General features: G+C 35.8%; 1 protein-coding gene across 3 annotated transcripts in view; it reads right to left on the bottom strand.

Moving 5' to 3' along the window:
- ARHGEF12 (Rho guanine nucleotide exchange factor 12) overlaps nucleotides 1-26,327 on the bottom strand; it is a 149,755-nt gene that overhangs the window by 38,315 nt on the left and 85,113 nt on the right. For 2 of the 3 annotated variants that reach the window (XM_032167722.2, XM_032167724.2), the window contains 12 exons: nucleotides 25,745-25,843; nucleotides 24,752-24,801; nucleotides 21,889-21,946; nucleotides 18,093-18,271; nucleotides 16,825-16,902; nucleotides 16,509-16,628; nucleotides 14,372-14,512; nucleotides 8,898-8,972; nucleotides 5,998-6,090; nucleotides 4,419-4,529; nucleotides 4,036-4,134; nucleotides 783-825 (listed from right to left, as the gene is read on the bottom strand). In XM_032167722.2, the coding sequence (XP_032023613.1) occupies nucleotides 783-825; nucleotides 4,036-4,134; nucleotides 4,419-4,529; nucleotides 5,998-6,090; nucleotides 8,898-8,972; nucleotides 14,372-14,512; nucleotides 16,509-16,628; nucleotides 16,825-16,902; nucleotides 18,093-18,271; nucleotides 21,889-21,946; nucleotides 24,752-24,801; nucleotides 25,745-25,843 (1,146 nt within the window). The remainder of the gene's footprint in view (nucleotides 1-782; nucleotides 826-4,035; nucleotides 4,135-4,418; nucleotides 4,530-5,997; nucleotides 6,091-8,897; nucleotides 8,973-14,371; nucleotides 14,513-16,508; nucleotides 16,629-16,824; nucleotides 16,903-18,092; nucleotides 18,272-21,888; nucleotides 21,947-24,751; nucleotides 24,802-25,744; nucleotides 25,844-26,327) is intronic. The other variant, XM_058424524.1, reaches the window with a different exon arrangement.

The raw sequence follows: 26,327 nt of genomic DNA, 5'->3' as shown, positions 1-26,327 counted from the left end.
TTATTATTATTATTATTATTATTATTATTATTATTATTATTATTATTTTGAGACGGAGTCTTGCTCTGCTGCCCAGGCTGGAGTGCAGTGGCACAATCTCAGCTCACTACAAGTTCCACCTCCTGGGTTTGTGCCATTCTCTTGCCTCAGCCTCCTGAGTAGCTGGGAATACAGGTGCCCGCCACCACACCTGGCTAATTTTTTGTTTTTAGTAGAGACAGGTTTTCACTGTGTTAGCCAGGATGGTCTCAATCTCCTGACCTCGTGATCCACCCGCCTCAGTGGATCCCAAAGTGCTGGGATTACAGGAGTGAGCCACTGCGCCTGGCCATATTATTATTTTTATTGACACAGAGTTTTGCTCTTGTCGCCCAAGCTGGAGTGTTAATGGCGTAATCTCGGCTCACTGCAACCTCCGCCTCCTGTGTTCAAGCAATTCTCCTGCCTCAGCCTCCCAAGTAGTTGGGATTACAGGCATGCACCATCATGCCAGCTCATTTTTGTATTTTCAGTAGAAACAGGGTTCCACCATGTTGGCGAGGCTGGTCTCAAACTCTTGACCTCAGGTAATCCACCCACCTCGGCCTTCCAAAGTGCTGGGATTACAGGTGTGAGCTACTACGCCCGGCTTCATTTACTCTTTAGATGTATTATAGACTCTCTTTCTCTTGTGATTCAGGTGATCAACTAGTCACCATGTGACAGATAAAACCTGAACAGATGAGCTGAGCTACATATCTATTAAGATGTAATTCTCCAGGATGTTAGTGCTCCAAGCTTACCTAGATCTGCAGACATTTCATCAGGAACAGAAACTTTCAGGTGCTAAAATGAAATGCAAACAAAAGGTGTAACAACACTAAAGATATTTCAAGATGTACATAAGTACTTGTGTAAAGTAAGGGGATACAACTTGGATACCCACTCTACAAGCATAATCAAGTACAAGCTCATTTATTCGTTCACATTTCACAGCTCCAGAACATTCTATTATTTAAACTTGAAAATAAGCCCTTTTCCCGAGGATCATGCTATAAAGGAAATGTCTACAGTCGTTTAGCTAGATGACTGAATGCTTCTGTGACAGACTTGCCCTAATGAATATACTGGCTTTGGCTTCCTGGAATCATTGGTCAATATAATCAGTTATATGTCATTTAGATCAATATAGATAAAACCTAAATTATGTGTATATTATCATATGAAAAATGTACTCACATATAGCCATGATTTTTCTTTCCTATATTTCAGATGCTCATTCCGAAGACCAATAATATTCCTAATCGTTTTCCTATGTAAAGTTTAAGAACCCTCACTATGTCACACTCCCAGTGAGAAAATATTGAATGTCAATGTTGAGTTTTTGGAGTTTTAAATCTCCAGTAACCATCTACAGTTCTTGCTACTGAACCAAATAAGGTGACTGTCTTAGAATTTACTTATTCCTAGCTAGGATTTTCCCCATAATACTTGCATAATAATTACCAGACTGTTGTTTTCCCCCACCCTCAAACTAACGGAGGGGAAAACTTTATTATTTTGCATTAAGAGAAAATATCTTAACCTCTTCCTGCTTATTTTGTATTGTATACCTATTTAAGTCATATAATTTCAGAATTTAAACAAGTCCTATAAGATCTGAACTTCTAAATTTGAAAATAAGTCACTGCTAAAAATTGTAAGATCTCTTTATATTCATTTGAAGAAAAGTGAAATGGATTTTAAAACTTTCTCTTTGACAGGCAGTAGCTCAAATCAACTTTCTTAAAAGCACTTCTAGCTCAAGTGCAAAAAAGTAATAAAAGCTCATTTGTGTATGATGGTGTTTATATGAAATAAATGTGAGCTGTAGCATAAAAGTATAATTAGCAAATTAATCAATCAAAGTGTAAGGATTCTTCTTATACTTTAATATTGATTTATAGATCATGTGCAGCAAAATATAAAGTTTTGACTTAGCTTGGTGCCCTCTTAAGAAATGCAAAATTCAAACATGCTTCAATATATTGTCATTTTTTTAGGAAAGTAAATTATTTTAATAAAAATAACACAATATTTTAAACAATGGGAGTACGATCAGAACCCTAATTCATTTAACACATACCTAAGTGACCCCACTATGTCCCAGGAACTGTTCAGTTTAGGGACACAGCAGTGAACAAACAGAACAAAAATATCTGGCCTAATAAAACTTAAATTCAGGGTAGGAGAGTAAGAATATAGTCATCCCTTGATATCCACATGGGGTATTGGTTCTAGGAATCCCCATGGATACTAAAATCAGTGAACTCTCAAGTCCCTTATACAAAATGGCATTGTATTTGCATATAACCTATGCACATCTTGCTGTACACTCTAAATCTCTAGATTACTTATAATACCTAATACAATGTAAATGCTATGCAAATAGTTGTTATACTACATTTTTAAAAAATTATTTCATTTTTTTATTGTGGTATTGGCTTTTGTTTTTTTCCTTGAATATTTTCAACCATGGTTGGTTGAATCTATGGAAGCTGCAGGTACGGAAGACTGACTGTATAAACAAACCAACTAAATAAAAGTTCTATGGACAAAAATAACAGAAAAAGTGACAAAGTGAAAGGGTTGAGATTTTAAGTAGGTTGGTTAGGAAAGTCACTGAGTAGGTAATTGAATGTGAAAGTGTCTAGACAATTTTGTAAAGGCATACAAAGAAAATGGGGCAGGAGTTGGAGGGAGAAGTAGAGCCAAAATGTGTGTTTGTTTTTAGAAAGGGAAAATAACAATGTTTGCACACTAATGTGAATGATTATCTGTAGAAAATATAAAACCGATGATGCAGGAGAAGGGAGGATAATTGTTAGAGTAAGGTCTTTGAGTAGGTATAAGGAAATACACTGTAAACTGGAGCAGAGCTGGCCTTGGATAAAAGATGGACCATCGAGGCCAGGTGTGGTGGCTCATGCCTGTAATTGCAGCACTTTGAGAGGATGAAGCAGGCAGATTGCTTGAGCCTAGGAGTTCAAGACCAGCCTGGGCAACATGGCGAAACCCCAACTCTACAAAATATAAAAATTAGCCAGGCGTGATGGTGTGCACCTGTAGTCCCAGCTACTTGGGAGGCTGAGGCAGGAGGATCACTTGAGCCCAGGAGGCAGAGGTTCCAGTGAGGTGCAATTGTGCCACTGTACTACAGCCTGGGCAACAGAGCAAGACTCTGTCTCAAAAAAAAAAAAAAAAAGATGGACAGTCACTCCATAGCATCAGGAGAAAGAGTAGAGTACATGGTATGGTATAATGGAGGCAGATGATACACCTGGTAGAAGTTCTCTTCTATATACTTTAAATTTCTCAGAGAAACAACAAGATCAAGGTTATCAGCTGAGAAAGGGCTAGGAAAGGAAGTGATGGGGGTTTTAGGAGGGAAAAAGCATGAAGCAGTCATCTAAGGGAACTGCAAATGTGAAAGGACTAGGGACCTGTGGCATGATTATCCAGGATGCATTAAGGGCTAGGTGCTATTTACCCATAACAAGACTAATAATAAAACTTACTACTTTAAAAACCTTATTAACACTTTTAATGACAAAATATAACATTATCATTTATTTCAGTGTAAGTGAAATCTTTTCTGCCATTTTTAGTTAAAATTATGCCTCCAAACTTCAAAGAGGCCACCCAGAGTTCAGTTATTCAAGTATTATTCCTTGGGTCTTAATATATATATAATATCATATGTATTCCCTTTTTCATTTCCTCACTCTAATTATGCACATGCAAAAAACACAAATATGTGTGTGTGTGTCTATATATATATATATAAATATATATATATATATATATATAATCCCCTAAAACCTACTGTGAGAATTCATATGCCTAAACTAATTTAGAAATGATAAAAAAAATGTCTAGAGTAATCAATAATTGAAATATAATACATGTGTGAGAAAGCACGATAAAATCCAAAAACATGGGAGGGAAGATTGGAAGCAGGAGGACAATAATTCCATGTACTAAGGCAAAGATTACAACATTAACTTGGCAACTTACTGCTGATCGATCTAGAAAGAACTGATGAAACTCAAGGAAGATGCGACGAGTTTCTTTGGAATTGGTATGTTTATACAGGTCTGAATAGAGATAACAGAGCTGTAGTGGAGAAACGAATGAAAAAGACAATGAGGAACCATGGAAAATGTAATTTGCTAGTTCATCATTAAGTAGGAATGTCTGGAACAGGTAGGTCACCATAAACGATGTAGTTATTACTATATAAACAGGTCTTTAAAAATAATGTTTTAATTATCTTTCATATCTGTCTTTATATGGAAAACTGAAAGAAGTCTGCCCACTCATCGTATAGATAGGAAAAGTTCTATGGCATATGAATCAACAGAAGAACTCTGAATCTGCTAGATTGTAAAATATATTACCAAAGTTGCAGGGTCAAATTGTGAAACTACATGGTGTAAGAAAACAGCCAAATGAGCCGGGCGAGATTTTAGTAATTCAATGCTCTGGAAACAGCTGCACTGTCCATTGATCTAGAGGAAGAAATGATTATGCATCAGTAACTCCAACATACAAATACTAAATGCAAAGTAGGCTCAACTGAACATAGTTATCCAAATTTCACTTTGATCTCCCTATAAAAAATTTCACTAAAATGTATTAGCAACAGAAGCTATGGAATCTCTGAACATTAACCACCTCTTGGGGATAGGTTAGAAGAAAGACCACTTTGGGAGAACGGAAATTTAGGAGATGATTATCAAGTAGCTCAGATGCATACAAATCAGTATGTAAAAAACAGTCTAACAACATTTCTAGAAATGCAGTGGAAGGCTTTTTGCCCAATCATAAAATAGCTGTTTATCCTTTTCTTCTGGGCTAATTGCAGAAATGGTGGGAAATGAAGTTGTATGATTTTAAGTAAGACAAATCCTTGAATATTTGTATAATCCCTAAATATACTGAACACAGAAAACAATAATAATGTAAACTAGCATCACAATTTTCATATTCCCAAATCATTCTAAAGACCAGCATTACCCCCAACTATCAAACCAGACAAAGGTATTACAAAAAGAAAAACTACACACCGATATCCCTCATCAACAAAGATGTAAAAAATCCTCAGTAAAATAATGGCAAATTGAAACCGACAATATATAAAAGGCATAACACATCATGACCAACTGGGGTTCATTCCAGGAATGCGAGACTAGTTTAATATTCTAATATCAATCAGCATAACTTACCATATTAATAGACAATCAGAAAAACCACATAATAATCTCAATCAACAAAATTCAACATCCAGTGATGATAAAAACTCTCAGCAAACCAGGAGTATTCCTTAACTTAATAACGCTTAACCTTATAAAGAGCCTCTAAAAAATACTTATAGCTAACATCATACTTAATGATGAAAGACTGAGTGTTTTCTCCCTAATATCAGGAATAAGGCAAGCATGTCTTGTCACTCTGATTCAACCTCATACTGGAAGTCCTAGCCAGTGCAATAAAGGCAAGAACAAGAAATAAGAGATAAACAGCTTGAAAATAAGGAAATAAAAACCATAGACAACATATTTATCTATGTAGAAAACTCCAAAAGACTTATTTTTAAAAGCACCAAGAAATAGTAAGTGAATTTAGCAAGATCACAGGATACAAGGACAAGAATCTAGCTAATCATATTCCTTTATAGCACCAATGAACTGGGATTTGAAATTTTTTTTAAAAATACTATTTTAAGAAACACACTCAACCCCAATAAAATGAAGTACTTAAATATAAATCAATGACCTCTCACTGGCTTTAAATGCAAGGTCGTTTCTGTTGGTCAAAGCTAAAATAAGCAATTAACCCAAGGAGCTATTAGTTCTAAGGTTTAGCTTCAAATCCTTACAAATATTATCTTAATCTCCAGAAAGTGCTCATTTTTGCAACAAATCAGACATTGCAGAAAAGTAATAATTTATTTTTTAGAAAGAAAAAAGTCATCACCTGTTCATGTTCAGTACCAAAATCATCATCTTCTGCTCCAATAATATGAGGTGCTATACGGGTGGAGGGACTTCCGACAAGTGATTGAGTGTCCTGGCAACATTCAGGGAAAAGAAACAGAAAAATTATCTGGTGGTCAAATTTAGAAAAAGAATAAAGCCAACCCATCAAAAAGACATGGTTCACTTAAATGGTGAGATTTCTTTTTGTTTATTTCCTTTGAAGTACTTTATTTTCAAAGTAGGGGTTCACAAATTTTCAAGGCCATGAACCACTCCAGCAGAGAAAAAGACCACACAACAAGTTTTTTTTAGGGGGGAAAAAAACATTCCCCTTGGAAACAGTAAATATCTTTTGCTCACTATACACTTGGTTATCTGACTCTTAACACTTTCTGTACACTTCTGTACATTCTTTTATTGATTCATACACACTTAGAACTTCTTACAGAAAAAAATAAAGTTGGCTTACATAAATGGTTACAATTAAAAAATTAAAGAAAAAGTGAATGAAGGCAATAGGACAAAGGAAAAATAAGAGCAGAAATGATAAGGCAAAGTTAGCAGAGAGGTTAATATACCTGAGAAGTACTAACCCAAGATTTCCATTAATGATACATAATTGAAGGCTATCATCGAACTCTATTTTTTCATTTTTAATTAATTTTCATAAATGTATAATGCAGGGTTTCTCAACTGTGGCACTGTTGACATTTTGGGCCATAGAGTTCTTTGCTGTAGGGGCTAGCCCGTGCATTCTAAGACATTTAGCAGCATCCCTGACCTCTATGCACCCACCAGATGCCAGTTGCAGCCTCCCAGTCCTAGACATCAAAAACGTTTCCAGACATTTGTCAAATGTCCACATAATCACTCTTGGTTGAAAAATCACTGATATAATGCTCTAAAATCATCAAGTAATCTCACAAACACTGCTATAGAAACAAAGATAACAAAATTCTAAGAATAAATTGTAGGTTGTCAGATAGTTCCCCATGCAATAGCTCCTCCATTTGTCAACTCACAAAGTTGGATTCAGCACAAAAACAGCAGTACAGAGGCATTAATATATAAAATAATAAACATGGGTGCTGGGCACGGTAGCTCAGGCCTGTAATCGCAGCACTTTGGGAGGTCAAGGAGGGAGGATCACTTGAGGCCAGGAGTTTGAAACCAGCCTGGGAAAAACGAGACCCATCTCTAAAAAAAAAACAAAATAAATTAGCCAGGCGTGGTGGCGTATGTCTATAGTCTTAGCTACTTGGGAGGCTAAAGTGGGTGCATAGTTTGAGCCCAGGAGTTTGAGGTTACAGTTAACCTCTGTACTGCAGCTTGGGCGACAGAGTAAGACCCTGTCTCATTCATACATATATACATACACAAATATATTCATACATATATACATACACAGAGTAAGACTCTGTCTCATTCATACATATATACATACATAAATACATACATACATACATATAGGATGTCTGAAGACCATACGCACTAAAATTAAAGATCATATAGGATTGGGGAATAAAACTTTTGGAAGAAATAGGAAAAAAATGAGTTTGGCTTAAATCTGACAGCAGTTTAACATTGCAAGATCTGGATGGAGTTCAGCAAAGAAGGGTGGGCCTATGATTTGAGAGTCATTTGCACAGCAGTTATAGCTGAAGTTGTATAAACAGATCCACAAGTTTTAAACTGAGTGAATAATATGTACCTGTAGTTTTTCCTCCTAGTGTTGCAATACTACATATTGAGTCTCCTAAACACAATTCTGCCTTTTAACAACTCTTATTATTTTCTTTAACCTCAAGTCTTTAATATTCCAAAAAAAAAGAAATCAGGTGAAACCGGCCGGGTACTGTGGCTCATGCCTATAATCCCAGCACTTTGGGAGGCTGAGGCAGGTGGATCACCTGAGGTCAGGAGTTTGAGAACAGCCTGGCCAACATGGCGAAACTCCGTCTCTAAAAAAAGAAAAAATTTAAAAATTTAAAAAAAGAGGTGAAACAACATGAATTAGTTTAGAGCAGTAGTCAGACAATTTGATTTTATAACTGATTTGATGTCTCTGATTTTTCGATAGTCTTTACGTTGCTGACAATAAAAACATTACAAAATGCTATTGTATCTTTTACTACAAAACTGTAAATAAATCTAATTAGAAAATAAAATCAGACGCTTAAAAGCATGCAATTAAGAATATGTAAGATCGAACAATTCTACTTCTTGATGAACACCCGCAAAAACTGAAGGCAAGGCAGCATATTCACAAAAGCAAAAAGTGGAAGCAATCTAAGTACCCACTGATAAACGGACAGATAAACAAAATGTGGTGTATATACATGCCATGGAATATTATCTGGTCTCAAAAAGGAGAGAAATTCTGACACATGCTACAATATGGATGAAAGCTGAAGACATATGCTAAGTGAGAGAAGCCAGTCATGAACGAATACACGTTGTATCATTCTTTTTACATGAGTATCTAAAGTAGTCAAACTCATAGAGACAGAAAGTAGAATGGTGGCTGCCAGGGGCTAGGGGGAAGGGGGAAATGTAGACTTAGCGTTTACTGGGTACCAAGTTGCAGTTGGAGAAGATGGTTGGCAGTGATGGTCGCACAACAATGTGAATATACTTAATGCCACTGTACACTTAAAAATGGTTAAACTAGTACATTTTATGTTACCACCACGACAAATACTAAGGAACGTAAGAATACTTACAAACCATGGAATATCTCTTGACTTAATTCAAATCTTTAAGCTTCTTTAATAAATTTTAATTTTTTTTTCCAAAAAATAAAAAATAAAATATGTAAACATCAGATGTGTCTGTACCATACTTTAAGTATAAGGAAAGCCAAAGACAGCACTATCATTGCATGGATTTCATACTCACAGTGTCCTGAATTGTTTCACTTTTCTCTGGGTTTTCCTCTAGATAAATCCTTTCTTTTGGGCCACTCTTGGGACTCTAATGAAAAAAACAAGATCTTCAGTTCATTTCAATAGGCACACCAAAAGGAGATGAGGGAAAAAAGTGTGAAAAAAATTGTTCTGAATTTCATATTTGTATTTACAACTACTAAATATCTTTCATAAAATACTTGGTTCTGCTACTTTTTCCTTACTTTGGCAAGTCACTTATTCTCTCACCTTTTCAATTTTATGTTGATAAACAATACAGAATCAACGAAACAGTTTCACCTAATCTCCAGGCCTGGAGGTTACTTTTCTACCAAATAACTAGATATATTGCATACCTCAAACTCATTATGTCAAAATCAAACTCTCTTTATTTATATTCCTTAATCCTTACCTTCTCAAACTATCCTTTCTATCCAAGTTAAAAGCATTTTGCCCTACTTATAACAATTAAGCTTCTACTATTCTGTTACTCCCTTCATGTGAAAGGTGGATTTTAATACATTTATATGGTATTATATAATACCTAATACAGTTGTTCTTCAGTGTTTGAGGGGGAATGGATGCTCAAGTCCCTGATATAAAATGGTATAGTATTTGCAAATGCAAATCTTCTATATATTTTAAGTCATCTCTAGATTACTTACAATACCTAATACAGTATAAATGCTGTATAAATAGTTGTTATACTGTATTGTCTAGGGGATAATGACTAGGAAAAAAGTCTGTGCATATTCAGTACAGATGCATTTCTATTCCTGAATATTTTGATCCATGGTTGGCTGAATCCACAGATGCTGTCCACAAATACTGAGAACTGACTGTATAAAATATAAACTATATGAGATGCAGAAACTCACTTTGTGGAGATGAGGAACACCCCCAAAGCAATGGGAGACATTCTTTAGAGCAACAAAAATGAGGAACCAGAGACCTAACGAGTGCCAATAGGGAAGATACATTTTACCTATGCATATACCAAGATATCTTGGTGGTATCACAAGATATTTCTGTTACCAAGAGAAAATAGCAGTTTCAAATGTATGCCCCACCTTGGAGAAATGAATGACTTTCAGGTCTTGGGACAAGATATATAAAAGATTAGAATAATTCTGTCACAAAAAGCAAGAAAGCTATCAAAGATATTAGAGGGGCATGTCAAAAGAACACAGGAGAAAATTTGAGGATGCTCCCACCAAGAAAGGAAAAGAGTAACTCATACTGAAATCTATGAGTTCAAAATATTACACACATATACTCTTCCCACTTGTCACCTTTGGAGTTTGTAAGAGTATCATCTCTCCTGAAAAGACTCTTCTGAAAAGAATCAAGAGAAGTATTTACGCTACATTTTCTGCATAAGCTATATTTTAGGGTAACCTATTAGCTAGTAAGGGAAATCATTTCTTGTAACATAACTCAATGTAATAAATACAGAAATAATGACAAAATTATAATAATATCCTTTTGAAACGCTGAATTAAACTATGGATCTAGGCATTTTGATCATGAATGGCATGTGAAAACATTTCATAAAAGCTTGGGGGCCAGGCATGGTGGATCACACCTGTAATCCCAGCACTTTGGGAGGCCGAGGCGGGTGGATCATGAGGTCAGGAGATCGAGACCATCCTGGCTAACATGGTGAAACCCTGTCTCTACTAAAAATACAAAAAAAAATTAGCCAGGCGTGGTGGCTGACACTTGTAGTCCCAGCTACCTGGGAGGCTGAGGCAGGAGAATGGCGTGAACCCAAGAGGCGGAGGTTGCAGTGAGCTGAGATTGCGTCACTGCACTCCAGCCTGGGTGACAGAGCGAGACCCCATCTCAAAAAAAAAAAAAAAAAAAAAAAAGCTTAATAGGGAACGTTATAATGAAGGCGATCATGCTGACATCACCTAAACACCTTAAGCTTACAACCACAGTAAGACAGCCATTCACATCCTGATGTGATATAATGAGATGTACACAGTATCATCTATGAATTATTCCAAATAACAACTATCAAACCTAATGTGATCAAGACTTGTAGATTTAACTAGGAGTTTTAAGAAAATCTAGATATAGGAACATGTCATACGACACCATGAAAATATAATTAGAAAATGGATTGTTTTACTGAACATATGACCCAATTTCTTTAACAACAACAACAACAAAAGGCCAAGGAAAAAAAAGAAGGAAACTATTATAAATTATAAAGACTTAAAATGACTTATCAACCAATGGCAATATGAAAGCCTTGACTGGATCCTGAATCAAATAAACTGTAAAAAGATCATTATAAAACAAGGTAATAAAATTGTGTATTGAGAAAATACTAATTCTTAGGATTTGATAATATTATAGCTATATTTAAAAAACTTCTTATCTCTTAGAGAGCGACATACTAATAAACTAATGCCTTGGATTTACTTTAATCTGGTGTTTGGAGGATGTGAGGAATAGGGGGTACAAGCAAAACTGCTGAGACTAGGTACTCAGGGACCTGAGGAGGATTATGTTAGTCTTTACTTTTAAAAATTTTCCAAAATGATTTTTCAAAATATCACTCACAAACTGAAAATCAAAATGATAGATGCTCTGAATTTTAGATGATGATTTGTTACCAAGTTGCTTCTCTTGTGAAAACTGGGTATCACGGCATTCTTTAAAGCCTTCTCCAAGGTAAGCAAAAGCAGGGAACTTTCACAAACACCACCAGGAAATTATTTTATAAAAATGAGAAGACAATGAAAAAAGTTAAAAGCACTGATTCAAAAGATAAAATGTAAAATAAAACAACAACAACAACAAAAGCAGACTGGTTCCTCCATACTTACAATACAATCGAAACAAACATTCAAATCCATAAGCTAAAAGCAACACATCTTTAGCCTCAAACAGACACTTGTAGAAATTAAACCTGTGTGTTATGTATTCAGAAGATAGCCTAGCTTGGACTTTAGCATTTCTCACTCAGATTTCCACAATATTCATTTATTTATTTGGCCTCAGTTTCCTCATCTATGAAATGGTGATGCTGCTTTTTTAAGATTATTATGAGTGTTAAAAAAGAGTATCTGTAAAGCATTGGGTACAACCTCTGGCACAAAGTAGGTATTGAATAAATGCCAACTATTATCCATTCAGCACACATTTGTTAAAGTTCCTATTAAGCCAAGCAGTCTTCTTTTCTTACAGATCTCCCTCTTTACTCCAAATTATTTTCCACAGATACGTTTCTGATGGTGTCTCTCTTCTGCATGCAAGATAAAGCCCCCTTTATTCATTGATTTCGTGTATTCAAATACTAAGTATCAATTACATGTCAAACAGTCTTAATTGATTGGAATGCCTATTTCTATACTAAACAATTCACTCTTTTTTTTTTTACCCACCCCCGAGACGGAGTCTTGCTCTGTCACCCACGCTGGAGTGCAATGGCGCGATCTTGGCTCACTGCAACCTCCACCTCCCTGGTTCAAGCAATTCTCCTGCCTCAGACTCCGGAGTAGCTGAGATTACAGGCGTGTGCCACCATACCCAGTTAATTTTTTTTTTTTTTTTTTTTTTTGTATTTTTAGTAGAGACGGGGTTTCACTATGTTGGCCAGGCTGGTTTTGAACTCCTGACCTTGTGACTGGCCTGCCTCAGCCTCCCAAAGTGCTGGGATTACAGGTGTGATCCACCGCTCCCAGCCAACAATTCACTCTTTTATAAGGTTATATTTCTAAGTCACATGTTTTATTGTAACGTTCCTCTAAATACAAGATAAAATTCAAATTTCTCATTCGTATCATTTGCTCTGAATGCCTACAATTTGCTACACTTTGGAAACATGAAGTCAGACAAGACAGTCCCTCTGCTCTCAAGGAACTTCCCATCTCATGGTAGGGACAAGCCATGAAAACAGCGAGGAGATGCAGCACTAAAATAAAAAGAAGAGCACGAGAAGCCTTCCCAAAAGCAGTATGTACCGCTAGCTAGAACAAGTTGAAGCCCTTTATAACCTGGACTCATGATTTTTGGCTTCTAAGATAATCTCTAGCCATTCCATCTATAACCCTAATATGCCAGGTTGCCCAAAAATTTTCACTGCTCTCTCAAAATGTTATGCATTTTCATACCTCAGTGCTTTTGTTTATATTTAGATTACTGGTATTTTGGAGCTAGGTGGAAGTAGATCACCTATTGCCTGAATAAGTTTGGAAAGTTAGTTAAATCCCTTTGGCCTCAATTTTTTCTTTTGTAAAGTTACAGTAACAACAGTACTACTTCATAAGGCTATTTTGAGAATTAACTAAGGAACATAAAACCTTATCACTGTGTATGGGATATATACCCAACAAATATTAGCGACTACCATTTTTTCCTTGAGCCCAAATTGAAATTTTCCATTAAAACCTTTAGCTAACCCAATCACAAGACTCCTATCACAATCTTAAAAAAACAAAACAAAACAAAACAACCCACAAATCCTCAGTTTGTTTTTTGCATGAGGAACTGGGTCATTGGGCCTAAGCCTCAAGAGACAGCCTGAATGATGGCTTAGACCATGGCTTCCTTTTTAAAAAACAAAACAAAACAAAACAATCCCCCAACAGCAACCTTCAATAAGAGAGAAACTTCACATTGTTAAATAGCAGATGTGTGTATATGTAACAAAAGTCCCAAGAAGTGACACCTCTTCTATATGCAAAGCACTGTATTTCCTATCCTTTTTTTAAAAAAGAAGTAAACCCACAAAATTGATTTCATGACCCACAATTACGAAACATTCATTCAAACTTCTTCCCTCATCACTTTTAAAGAGGGTGATCTACATTTAAGTCATTATTCCTATCACTGCATACAATTTACAAAGTATTGCTGAGTAAGTAACACTGAACTTAGCTGTTAAGTATTCATATGTCTATGGTGCTACATCATATTCAGCTTAAAATGTTTTATTATCATCTTAACAGATATTCATGTTCATCTGGCAGTTTCTGGGTTAATCAAGAAAGTGCTGTTACTAAACCTGGGCTATTAACTGAAGCCTATCTAACAGGACTAAGGTTTTTCCTCTTGGTAATGGCAAAGTGCCCCATGATTCAAGACTGAGTCACTCTGACCACAAATGGAATATTAACATGCTCTTAAAGATATCAACAGTTGGTCTCTCGGTTCAGTAAGAATGCACTGGCATTAGTAACTTCTCTACCCACAAACAAGACGCCTGCTGGGAAATTCCATCCCTGTAAAAGAAACAGTTGGCAATGGGTGTTCAAGGGAAAAAGTGAACTCTGGAATTAAAAGTTTATATACAACAGTATCCAGATTTCTGTTTATCAAATTGGTACATTAAAAACGGGGATGGTAAAAAGTGCTAAGACACCTCTAATTCACATCACTTAAAATCAAATCTACAAAGGGGCTGTAAAGAAGAATACAGAAGAAAAAAGATTTATAACACTGAATGCTTACATCTGCATTGTCACTACTGGGCCGAGAAGCATCTCCACTGCTACAGTCAGTCCTGCCCAGTCCATCTCCAGGATCTGTTTCTGCCTCACTGACTGTTAGGGTGTCCCCTAAAGGTCTGGAGGGTGTAACTACAGCTCCATCCTAAAACAGATTAAAGAAAAACACACGCACACAAACACATAAAAGAAAACTTTCATTACTTGCTGCATAAAGAAATAGAATGGTACTACAATCTACATGGAGACTACTAAAAGTTGGACATTCTGGTATGTTCAAGTATGTTTAAAATTCTATGAGTAAAATCCATAAATAACTACTAATTCCGGTATTCTAAAATGTCATGACCTTAAAGACAGGGCAAGTGATATTTTGGTAAAAAGAATATAAGTTCAAATTTCTAAATATAGGAAAAGGTAAAATGGTTGGTTAATTTATATAATTTATATTGTCTGCTCATTAATAAAGGTTATTACCCTATAGTTTCTTGTTAACTACCTTCCAATGCTTCAGAGTGTCAATCAATGGCCAATTCTGGGACATAATGCTATAACATAAATTATTATAAGCATTTAGATCAGGTTATAAGCATTTATTTATTTATTTAATTTGAGACAGAGTCTTGCTCTGTCACCTAGGCTGGAGTGCAGTGGCAGGATCTCGGCTCACTGCAACCTCCGCCTCCATGGTTCAAGCCATTCTCCTGCCTCAGCCTCCCGAGTAGCTGCGATTACAGGCGCACACCACCAAGCTTGGCTAATTTTTTTATTTTTAGTAGAGTCGGAGTTTCACCATGTTGGCCAGGATGGTCTCAAACTCCTGACCTCAAGATGATCTGCCCACCTCGGCCTCCCAAAGTGCTGGGATTACAGGCGTGAGCCACCGTGCCTCGCCAGATTATAAGCATTAAGATCGCTATCCAAACAGGGTAAGAATATTATATTTGCCTAGTAATAACATAAAACTGTCAACATTACTGAGGTGTAATACTCAAAATGTGACATCGCTAGTGGGACTGAAAGTAATGAAAAAAAAATGGAATGAAAAGTACACTAAACCAGGATGTCAGGGTACCTTACATACTGTATGGCCTTGTATAGGTGATTTAACCAGTTTAGACCCTACGTTTCTCAACTATAATATAATTTTTTTAAATCAGAAAGTAAGCAGATTAGGCTAGATGATCTCAAAGAATTGTTTTGTGAATATGCAGCCTTCCCTTCAGACTTAACTCAGGAATAGTGATAAATAAACAGCTTTTACTTATTTTAAATGTATAGGCAATTTATCTACTTTGCATTAAGATGGAGTACAAGGTGCTTTACATATCCCAAATCTGAGTATTACAGAATATAAGTCTGGTTAACATATAAATGCTGAGCTTTTTTTTTCTTATGAGACCATTATCTCTATATTGCTGTATAGCTTATACAATACAGCTTATACAATATACAATACAGCATATAGCTATATTGCTATATGCTGTACAGCTTATAACTACACAGCAAATTCTACTGAAATCTATTTTTAAATTACAATAAAAATATAGTCATTAAGAGTATGAATGTGCTTTTAAATCCTCAGACTGGGTTTGAATTCTAGTTCTATTACTTTGCAGCTATATGACCTCAGACAAGTCATTTAATCTCTCTAACTCTCTCTAAGTATATACGTAAACTGGAGGAAAACAACCATAAGTAACCTCAGAGATGTTATGCAAATTAAATAAGAAAATGCTTGTCCATATATTTAGTTCAATGCCTGTCGTTTTAAAATCTTAAATTCCTACTTAAAAACGTATCAACTGCCATTCTGTTTTAAGATGGCAGAATGAACCACAAAAAATATAAATATATATATCTAAATACATTTTAGTAGTTTGTCACATCAAAGCAAAAGCACTCAATTCTTTTTTAAATTATTATGGAACAAAGAAATGTGATCTTATGAGCAAGCAAACAATCAGACGCCCACATTTATTTTTGTTAATCATTACTTCTGTAACATCCTTAACAGGACATCCTGTTGTCCTACGCTAGAAAAATAACTTTAAAAAAGGCAACTGCAACATTCTCTGACACATTCCCAGAAGAAAATTCTCCTGCAAAAAGTTGGGTAGCACTTGTAATAGTGATGCTACCTGAGCAGAGCCTGTGGCTTTGGATAACTGCTCTTGCAGCTGAGGAATGTGTTTCTTGGCCTCTTGGATCTCTTTTAGCAATCTTTGGGCAGGTGTTCGGTTGTAATCTTCCTGCAATAACTGAAAAGTTATAAAAATATTTTCAGAATTAATTACTTATGTAAAAAAGATACAGAAATAGTCCATTCTTAATCAATAATATAACTAATGGCATTGGTTACAATACTGCTTGATTGTGACTATGATAAACACCAACTCAACCATGCCCACTCACGTTTTTATTGGCCTGTAAACAGCCCTACTTCTCATTTAATACCTGTAGCCGTTCCTGTTCTTTCTGTAACATTTTTCTCAGAATTTCTACTTTCTGGTTATGAACCACATTGTTTTCCTCCTAGAAAAGAAAAAGATAAAAAACAAACAACAACCAGTATAGAGAAAATGAAGCTAAAATAAATAGAGAAAATGTGACATACGAAGTTCTGCCTCGGCTCCAATTATCAATACTTACTAGGTTTTTATTTCTGGGTTATGTGGACAGGCTTTTAGACATGACACTTATAAGAAACTGCAAGGAAATGTCTGCCCTTCTATTTCATTTTTACTAAACTGGATTCAAGAGAACATTAAATGTTGATATTGGAGAAATGAAGTTGTCTTAGTATAAGAATAGTATCTTTCACTTTCCCTCATTTGGATCTTTACTATCAATCCCCATGCATAGCTCAAACTCCCAGTACCTCTTACCTGAAATATGAAGACAGCTCCCTAATTCATCACCCATCATCCCTCCTTGTTTCACAACCCTATAATATTTTACCAAATTAGTCTTCCTATAATCCTAGGATAATCATGTACTCTATTGCTTCAAAAGAAACAACATTGAATGGATTCTTACTGCTTATCTAGTTACATGTAAATTAGCTTGGGAGATGTGACTTTTCAAAATATATAGTCAACCTACTATTTTCAAGTTCATCTCCCACTAAGCACATCCTTAACAGGCACCAACTGAACAAAAATCCTAGCTACTTCTCCACAACATTTGATGCTTTCTTGGCTCCTTCTATTTATTGTTCTTCTTCTGTGTGCTTTCTCCCTCCTTTGAATCCTCATAGAACTTAGTATTTTTTTGCCCTCATAATGTCTACATTCTGCCTTGTATTATAGTTACTTGTATACTCTTGATTCAATCTCAATCAACAAAGCTTTGTTAAGCACCTTCTACATGCTGAGCAATAATTCAGTACTGGAAACATAACAGTAAACAAAATAAACAAAAATCCCTGCCCTCCTAAAAGTACACATTCTAAGATGACTATAATCTTGAACATAGAGTACCTTAACTACATTTTTGTGGGTGGCACATTGGTTTACATATGACAGGTGTTTAATACTTGTTAAATTAAATCTGCTATGACAATATTCTAATCATTCCTATTATGTAATTTTTATATTAGTAAATCGTTTTCTAAAGTCTTAAATTTAATTAGTTCATCAGCCGAATACTTGAAAACTCTCAATATAAAGTAAACACATCCTTATAAGACTGAGTATTTAACTAAGAAATTTCCCCATTCTTACCCCCATGAGCACAGGACTAGTGATTCTCTCCATATTCCCAGATGCTCCAGGTGAATGAGGAGATGTCATGATGGGAGACATATGTCCAATGGCTGATGGCTCTACTTCAGAGTCAGCAAGTGGAATCTGGGGCGACCCAGGTGGGCGTCCCTGAACAGTGAGAGCTACATAGGAACCAGCTTCGGGTGGGGAGATGGAAAAAGGGAAGGGAAGGAAAAATAACATTGTCAAGAAACTTTTTATACCATTTTACTACTTAATCTTCGATAGTTCTAAAAGATCCAGTTATATAAGACTGTCCCATCATCTGCTAATCACGTCTCCACAGAAAAAAAAAAACTAATTTGTCATTTCTCTTTTATGACTGTCCTAAAAATCCAAAAGAATGATGCTGTTTTCAGATAGCAAGTTACTACTAGTAAGATAAGATATTACTTAAAAGCAAATAAAATGTATAATTCCAAGAATATATTTTCTTAATTTAGAGGAGTGTTAAGATCAACCATCTATTAGTGGCTATGTTTAATTAATTTCTTAAATGTAAATTTGTTAAATCTTCTTTTTTTTTTTTTTAATTAGGGTCTCACTTTGTCACCCAGGCTGGAGTGCAGTGGCACGATCTCAGCTCACTGCAGCCTCGACTTCCTGAGTTCAAGAAATACTCCCGCCTCAGCCCCCACAAGTAGCTTTGATTTTTTTTTTTTTAAAGATGGGATTTCGCCATGTTGCCCAGGCTGGTCTTAAACTCCTGAGCTCAAGTGATCCGCCCGCCTCGGCCTCCCAAGGTGCTAGGATTACAGGTGTGAGACATGGCACCTGGCCTAGATCTTCATATTTTAAGATGATACTAACTAGGCAGGGTTTAGTGAATATGATAGAATATAAAATGCAATTTTAAATTAACTTTACAAAATGAGTATGACCAAAAAATATTCCACAATAACAGGGAAAAACACAATCAATAATAAGTAGTAAATTTTAGTAGAAAATATTTGGAGGAATGGACAGGAATTCGTTAGACATATTACCAGGTCGGGGGGAATCTAGACAGCAAAAATCACCATAATCAGGCCGGGCGTGGTGGCTCATGCCTGTAATCCCAGCACTTTGGGAGGCTGAGGCGGGCAGATCACGAGTTTACGAGATCAAGACCAGCCTGTCTAACATGGTGAAACCCCATCTCTACTAAAAATACAAAAAATTAGCCGAGCGTGGTGGCACATGCCTGTAGTCTCAGCTACTAGGGAAGCTGAGGCAGGAGAATCGCTTGAACCTGGGAGGTGGAGGTTGCAGTGAGCCAAGATTGCGCCACTGCACTCCAGCATGGGTGACAGAACAAGACTTCGTCTCAAAAAAAAAAAAAAAAAAAATCACCATAATCAGAGTCAGTAATAGACATGGCAAAACTTTTTTTTAGATATTTCAATAGAACTTTTAAATGTATTTCACACTTGTCTCCCAATTTAACCCTCCCATGGAAATCATTATCAATTATTTCACAGTGTTTTGGTGTTCTAAAAACTATTTTTGCTATGTATAATAGTCACAAGTGTTATGATTTGGAGGAATTTTAGGTATAAACACTTTCTAAGGCTCTTCAATCTTATTGCTCTCTATCAGAAAGTCATCTATTATATCTCACTTGCCTATGTATTTGCCTATAATAGCTTCCTAGCTTTTCCCTTCCTTTCTTTAGCTGTTTCTAAACTGCTCTGGTTTGATATCACTTTTATTATATCCAGAATACGTATTAGAAAGTAGGACATGCAGGAACTCTGTTACATACACCCAGGCTTTAGGGATGTTAAATTTACATCTGTTTTGGATATGCAGACGTTTTTATGCTTTACTTTAAGTTTTTAGCTATGCCTTTACTATTGGATAAGTAATTTACCGCTAGAATCCCAGGATTTAATTTTTTAAGTAAAATTTATACTGGAATGAGCAAAAAATATAACCTAGAAAGCTAAAGAAATGTTTTTATACACCTCAGTGGGACATCAGGCATAAACTTATTAACATAAACCATATTTATGCAGCACACAACAATTTATAAATCACATTCTCATTAAATAAGTGGTCAAATTTATTCAAGTAAGGGGATCTAATTTTGATCACTGCACTCTTTTAAACTAAAGTTAAGAACGCTGATCAAAGTGACCATTTAGAGCACTGGTACTCTGATGAAAAAGTTTTAAAAATTTCATAGTTGCTTAACATAGCAGTAAAAAGGCCAAGAAAAAAGTTAGTTTATTAAACTTCTTCTGAAGATGCCCATCCACCCAATACAGAAAAATAGAATTAAATAAAACAGTAGTGATTCTGCTTGATCACAAACAACTATCTCTTGTTTCTAGTCTACTTTACTGTGGAATAATCTGATGCAGAAGATCATAAGTTCTTTTTTTTATTCCTTTTTAAAAAATTTTTCATTCAGTTCAAGCAGTCTCTCTTTTTTTTTAAGAGATACAATAACAAATACATACAGCCCAAACCAGGCCAGAACAAAGAAAAAGGAAGTTATATTTTAGGTGGTGGACTCTCATGTGACTTTCTTTACTTCTGTTACAACTGTCATGCTCTTTTCCATTCAATATGTGAAGTAATTAGAAAATATAAAATCTTGGCCAGGCATAGTGGCTCGTGCCTGTAATCCCATCGCTTTAGGAGGCTGAGGCAGGTGAGCCCAGAAGTTTGACAGCAGCCTGGGGAACATAGTAAAACCCTGTCTCTACCAAAAAAACAAAACAAGACAAAACAAAAAGCAAAAAACAAGGTGGGAGGATCACTTGGACCCAGAAGTTGGAGGCTGTAGTGAGCTGTAATTGCACCACTGCATTCTACAAGACCCTACCCTAAAAAAAAAAAAAAAAAAAAAGAAAATCTAAAATCTCTCTTGGAAAGCAGGTAAGGTTAAAGGGTAACAACAAAATGAAACCAAAGCCCAGGTTGGGGAAGATTTCACCTGACTCAGATTCAGACGACCCACCCCATCACCACCTGCCAGCAAAGCTCACAGGGTCACTGAACCTTCCATTCTCCCTGTGCAGATGGGAAAACTGAGGCCCTGTGAGTGGCTGAAGCCTGGCTTGCCCATAACTCACTGCCAGCTCGAGGTGTGTGAATCCACCTTTGACCCTGCAAGTGACGGGAGGTTAGCTGCAGACTCCCACTGCTTCAAGCCTGTTTCACCACGGAGAACTAAGTCCCAGTGGGCTATTTACTCAAACCCGAAGATCACAAATTCTTAACCCTAAAGATTTCCAACAGAAGATCGCTACTCTGGATTATATAATCATTTACTTATCTGAGGGAAAGTGATTGTACTAGATGATTTTTAAAGTTCCATTTCAGTTCATCACGCCATATGTCTGATTTCTCAACCTCGTTCCTCTCAGGTGACTCATGCATTTCTTTCAAATATATGTATCAAATATTACCAAGAATGACAGGAATATTATAATCAACCATATAAATGGAGTTGACAAAAGATAGCTATTAGTAAGTTAAGAGTTTTCACCTCAGATTTTCCTTCATTGCAGGGATCAGCAAACTCCAGCCAAGGGGCTAAACCAGGATCACAGACTTTTGGTAAATAGTTTTACTGAAGCACAGCTACACCCATTCATTTACATATTGTCTATGGCTGCTTTCATGATACAATGACAGAGTCGGTAGTAGACTATATAGTCCACATAGCCTAAATATTTACTATTTGGCCTATTACAGGAAATTTGCTGATCCTTACTTTAAGGGTTTCAGAAAACAATTAAAACTAAGAATAACATTCACCTACATTTGATTAGCTTCACCACCTCCAGATGATTTGAATGAGTCACCAGAGTTCCATTCACCTGTAAGAAAACGAAAGTAGTGTATGTCAGATACATTCTATTGAGACAATGGATAAAATGACTTCAGGAATGATCATACATAATATAACCAATATAATATAGTAATCACATTACATTATTTATGTATTTGATTCAATATTCATTTTCACACCATGATTCTACAGGGCATATTCAGCAACAAAATGAACTTAAACATAAACCAAGGCCTTGACATACAAAACATTACAACTTATTCACCATGACAAACGACAAAACATAACATGAAACAGATTTACAAATCCTTCACAGTGAAGGGCTCATACAAATAGAAAAGATCTCTTTGCTTTTAATTACCAACTCATCAATTTGTCAAAATTAATAATAAATAATTTTTAAAAATAAGTATTTCCACAATATTCAATTTGCTTTTAGTTTTTCAACCATGATCTAATCTTCACAAAGAAAACTAATTTTCAGACCAGCTAAATGTAGAAAATGTTATCCCGATTCTGAATTAAACCAAACAAATCAAGGCAAAACTATCAAATGTGGATTTAACATTAATTTTCTGATGAATTCTCTGATCCAAGTTTAAAATTCAAATATATCAGTGTAAAAAACAGAAGTACAAGTATATTCATCCTGCCCCATGAGATAGTTACTGTTAGCGATGACATTTAATTTTGGAGACACTTTTCTAGTATACACACACCAAATAGACACATAAACATTTTCCATTACAACTGGTTTTTTCCTGGAAAAAAAAAATAAAGCTCTTTTTTCACCGTATGGCAGCTATCTTTCAATAAAGGTACACACTGACCTAATCCATTCTTTTCAAAAGCTGCAAATGAAATATAATTTATTTCTCTGTCCCTCAGTTTATGCAGTTATGTAATAAAGCCAATACGAATTTCCCTGTACACATAACTTCACATTTTTACACTTATTTCCTCAGATAAGTTCCTAAAAGCAAAATTGCTTATCATGTTATATGCTTTCTTAAAGGCTTTTGATACATATTCACAGACTTTCATCCAAACAGGTTTTACCTAATTTATACTCACAACGAACTCATGAGAATAGTCATTTTACCATACCCAAACTATACTAAATGTGTATTACCAATCTTCAAATTTTCTGACAGCCAAATGTATTTTTCACCTATCATTTTTTTTCTTTTTTTTTTTTTTGAGACGGAATCTTGCTCTGTCTCCCAGGCTGGAGTGCAGTGGCATGATCTCGGCTCACTGCAACCTCCGCCTCCCAGGTTCAAGCAATTCTCCTGCCTCAGCCTCCCGTGTAGCTGGGACTACAGGTGCCGGCCACCACGCAAGGCTAATTTTTGTATTTTTAGTAGAGACGGGGTTTCACCATATTGGTCAGGCTGGTCTCGAACTCCCGACCTCAGGTGATCCACCCGCCTCAGCCTCCCAAAGTGCCGGGATTACAGGCGTGAGCCACCGCGTCCGGCTTCACCTATCATTTTAATTCCTTCTTCTTTGTTATCAGTGAGGTTGGCCATATCCCCATTAATATGTTATGTATTTCAATTACTTTAGGGAATTGCCTGATAAAATTCTTTGCCCATTTTTCTTTTAGAATATTTATTCCTTTCTTATAATTTAAAAGTGTTCTTTAAAATTAAGGATATCTGGTCTGTGATACGTTTCAAATATTTCTTCTAAATTATTTTTCATGGTATGTTTTCCTATGTAATAATAATTTGATTTTAAGTAATCAAATTAGTCAATTATTTCAAGAACAGTTACTGACTAACCCATTCTTTCTCTACTGATCTGAATTCAAAATCTATTTCTAGTCTCTCTGTTGTGTTCCACTGGTAGGTCTATATCTAGATTAGAGTCATACACATCTCCTCTCATACATACACATATATATAACATTTTTTTCTTTAGTGATTCTTACATCTTTATAAAGTTCATCTGGAAGAATAATCAGATTGACATCTACCACTATAATTCTATTTGCATATAGGTCAGATATCACTTATCTGAAATACCTGGTACCAGAAGAAGTGTTTTGGATTTTTTTGAAGTTTGGAATATTTGTATATACATAATGATACATCTTGGGGATGAGACCCAGGTTTAAATATGAGCCTTTTATGTTTCATATATACCTTATACACATAACCTGAAGGTAGTTTTCTACATTTTAAATACTTTTGTGCATGAAACCGAGTTTTTTGTTTTGGTTTGGTTTTATTTATTGTTTTTTAAAGATAGGGTCTCACTATATTGCCCAGGTCGAAGTGCTGTGGCTATTCTCAGGTATGATCAAAGTGCACTGCAGTCTCAACTCCTGCACTCAAGCAATCCTCCCACCTCAGCCTCCTGAGCAGCTAGTAATACAGGCTCAAGCTACTGTACCTGGTGAAACCAACTTTTGACTGTGACCCATCACATGAGGTCAGGTGTGAAATTTTCCATTTATGGTGTCACGTTGGTGTCAAAAAGTTGCAGAGTTGGGAGCGTTTCAGGTGTCAGATTAGAAATGTTCAACTTGTACTTTGATGAGAATTGCTTAATAACAGACTAATCTGGAGAGAAATGATCTTTCCAACACTGAATTACTCTCCTACTCAAGAACATATATTCCTCCATTACTTTCAATCCTTTTATTATGTCCTTCAGTAAAGGGTAATATTAATTTTAAAACAAATGAAATAAGTTTGTATAGTCAACAGATCTATCATACGTAGTATGATGCTTTTTATAAAAATCCAAGTGAAAAAATCAGAATATGACCAATATATGTTGTTTTTCAATCCTACCGTAAATTCTATAATAGCCTTTTCCTTACCTTGATGATTCGATCACCTGTCTGTACTCCAGCCCGCATGGCTGCTCCATCTGTATGAGAAATTAGTTACTTAAAATGTGATTCATTTGCATTTACTGATCATCTTCCTGACAGAGGGACAGTATAACAAACTGGTTAAAAACATGGGCTGTCCTTTGGGAGGCCGAGGCGGGCGGATCACGAGGTCAAGAGATCGAGACCATCCTGGCCAACATGGTAAAACCCCGTCTCTACTAAAGATACAAAAATTAGCTGGGTGTAGTGGCACATGCCTGTAGTCCCAGCTGCTCGGAAGGCTGAGGCAGGAGAATCACTTTAACCCAGGAGGTGGAGGTTGCAGTGAGCTGAGATGGTGCCACTGCACTCCAGTCTGGTGACAGAGTGAGATTCCATCTCAAAAAAAAAAAAAAAAAAAAAAAAAAGGCTGTAAAGTCAGACTTTATGTTCAAATCCTGCTTCTACCACTCACTAGTTATGTGGCCTTGGACTGATTTTATGTTTTTTTACTCTAAGCCTCAATATCACCTATAAAATGGGGATAAAAAAATTGCCTACCTCAAAATTACAGCACCCAACATAAAGGAAGTATTCAATATATGGTAACAGCAGGAGAAAATATTATCATTGCTGTTTTGGGAAAATAAATGGTATTTTTGAGGCCATAGCTATCTCTTTAATCTGTCTTTGCCAAAATATCACTGGTGCCATGGAAAACTGAAACTTCAGAAACTTGTGTGTGGACAATAAAGTATCATGACCAAGGAGTCACATGATTTCTAAAACTATATAAAAACTGATTTCTTTCTAACAAGTACAAAAAAAATCAACTGGAGTAAATTCCTTCCTAGAACTATGACATGATAGACGAATCTAGCACAATAGTCCACATGACCTGCAATCTATGTAATTATTCTATTCTTCGCAATTGCCATTATTTAAGCTTTTCTATTACTCTGTTTACTGAGTGATAAATTGTTTTTTAAAATGCCTTGCCTTCTTTGACAGACTGTACGAAGACTGGATTGTCTCCACTGACCGTCAGCCCAAATCCATTGTCATCTTTCTGGATGATTACACAACGTTGAACAAGACCTGCACAAGAACCACAGTATAAAAAAAAAAAAAAAAAAAGGAAGAGAAAACAGAGAAAGGAAAAGACAATAATTATATATTAGTAATAAACTATGTTCCATCTGGAGAAACAAAAAGTAGCACATGTAAATCCACATGGTGAAATAAGAACACTAACCACCATCAACAAAGCAAGAACACCACAGAGTCACACATACTGTTTTCTTACTGGCGGAGTATAATAGAATTGCTCCAATATTAAAAATAGCTATGGCAAACTGCAAAATATTAAGTATTAGACATGAGACAGCTAGAAGGAAAGCCCATTCACATCCATGCTATTTCTCTGTAGTATAAAATTCTCCCCCCGCCCCACTGCCCTGTGTTTTTGGTACCCTAATTGGTGTTTAACCCAAGAAAAATCAACCATCTTAGGACATGGGGCTAGGAGCATCTCAAGGAAAATTCTGGAGAAATCCAGTCTTACTCTCAAGAAAATATACTC

This window comes from Hylobates moloch, unplaced genomic scaffold, assembly GCF_009828535.3.
Source record: "Hylobates moloch isolate HMO894 unplaced genomic scaffold, HMol_V3 SCAFFOLD_11, whole genome shotgun sequence".
In the NCBI taxonomy this organism is placed as follows: Eukaryota; Metazoa; Chordata; class Mammalia; order Primates; family Hylobatidae; genus Hylobates; species Hylobates moloch.
This window is presented reverse-complemented; position numbering and strand designations above follow the sequence as displayed.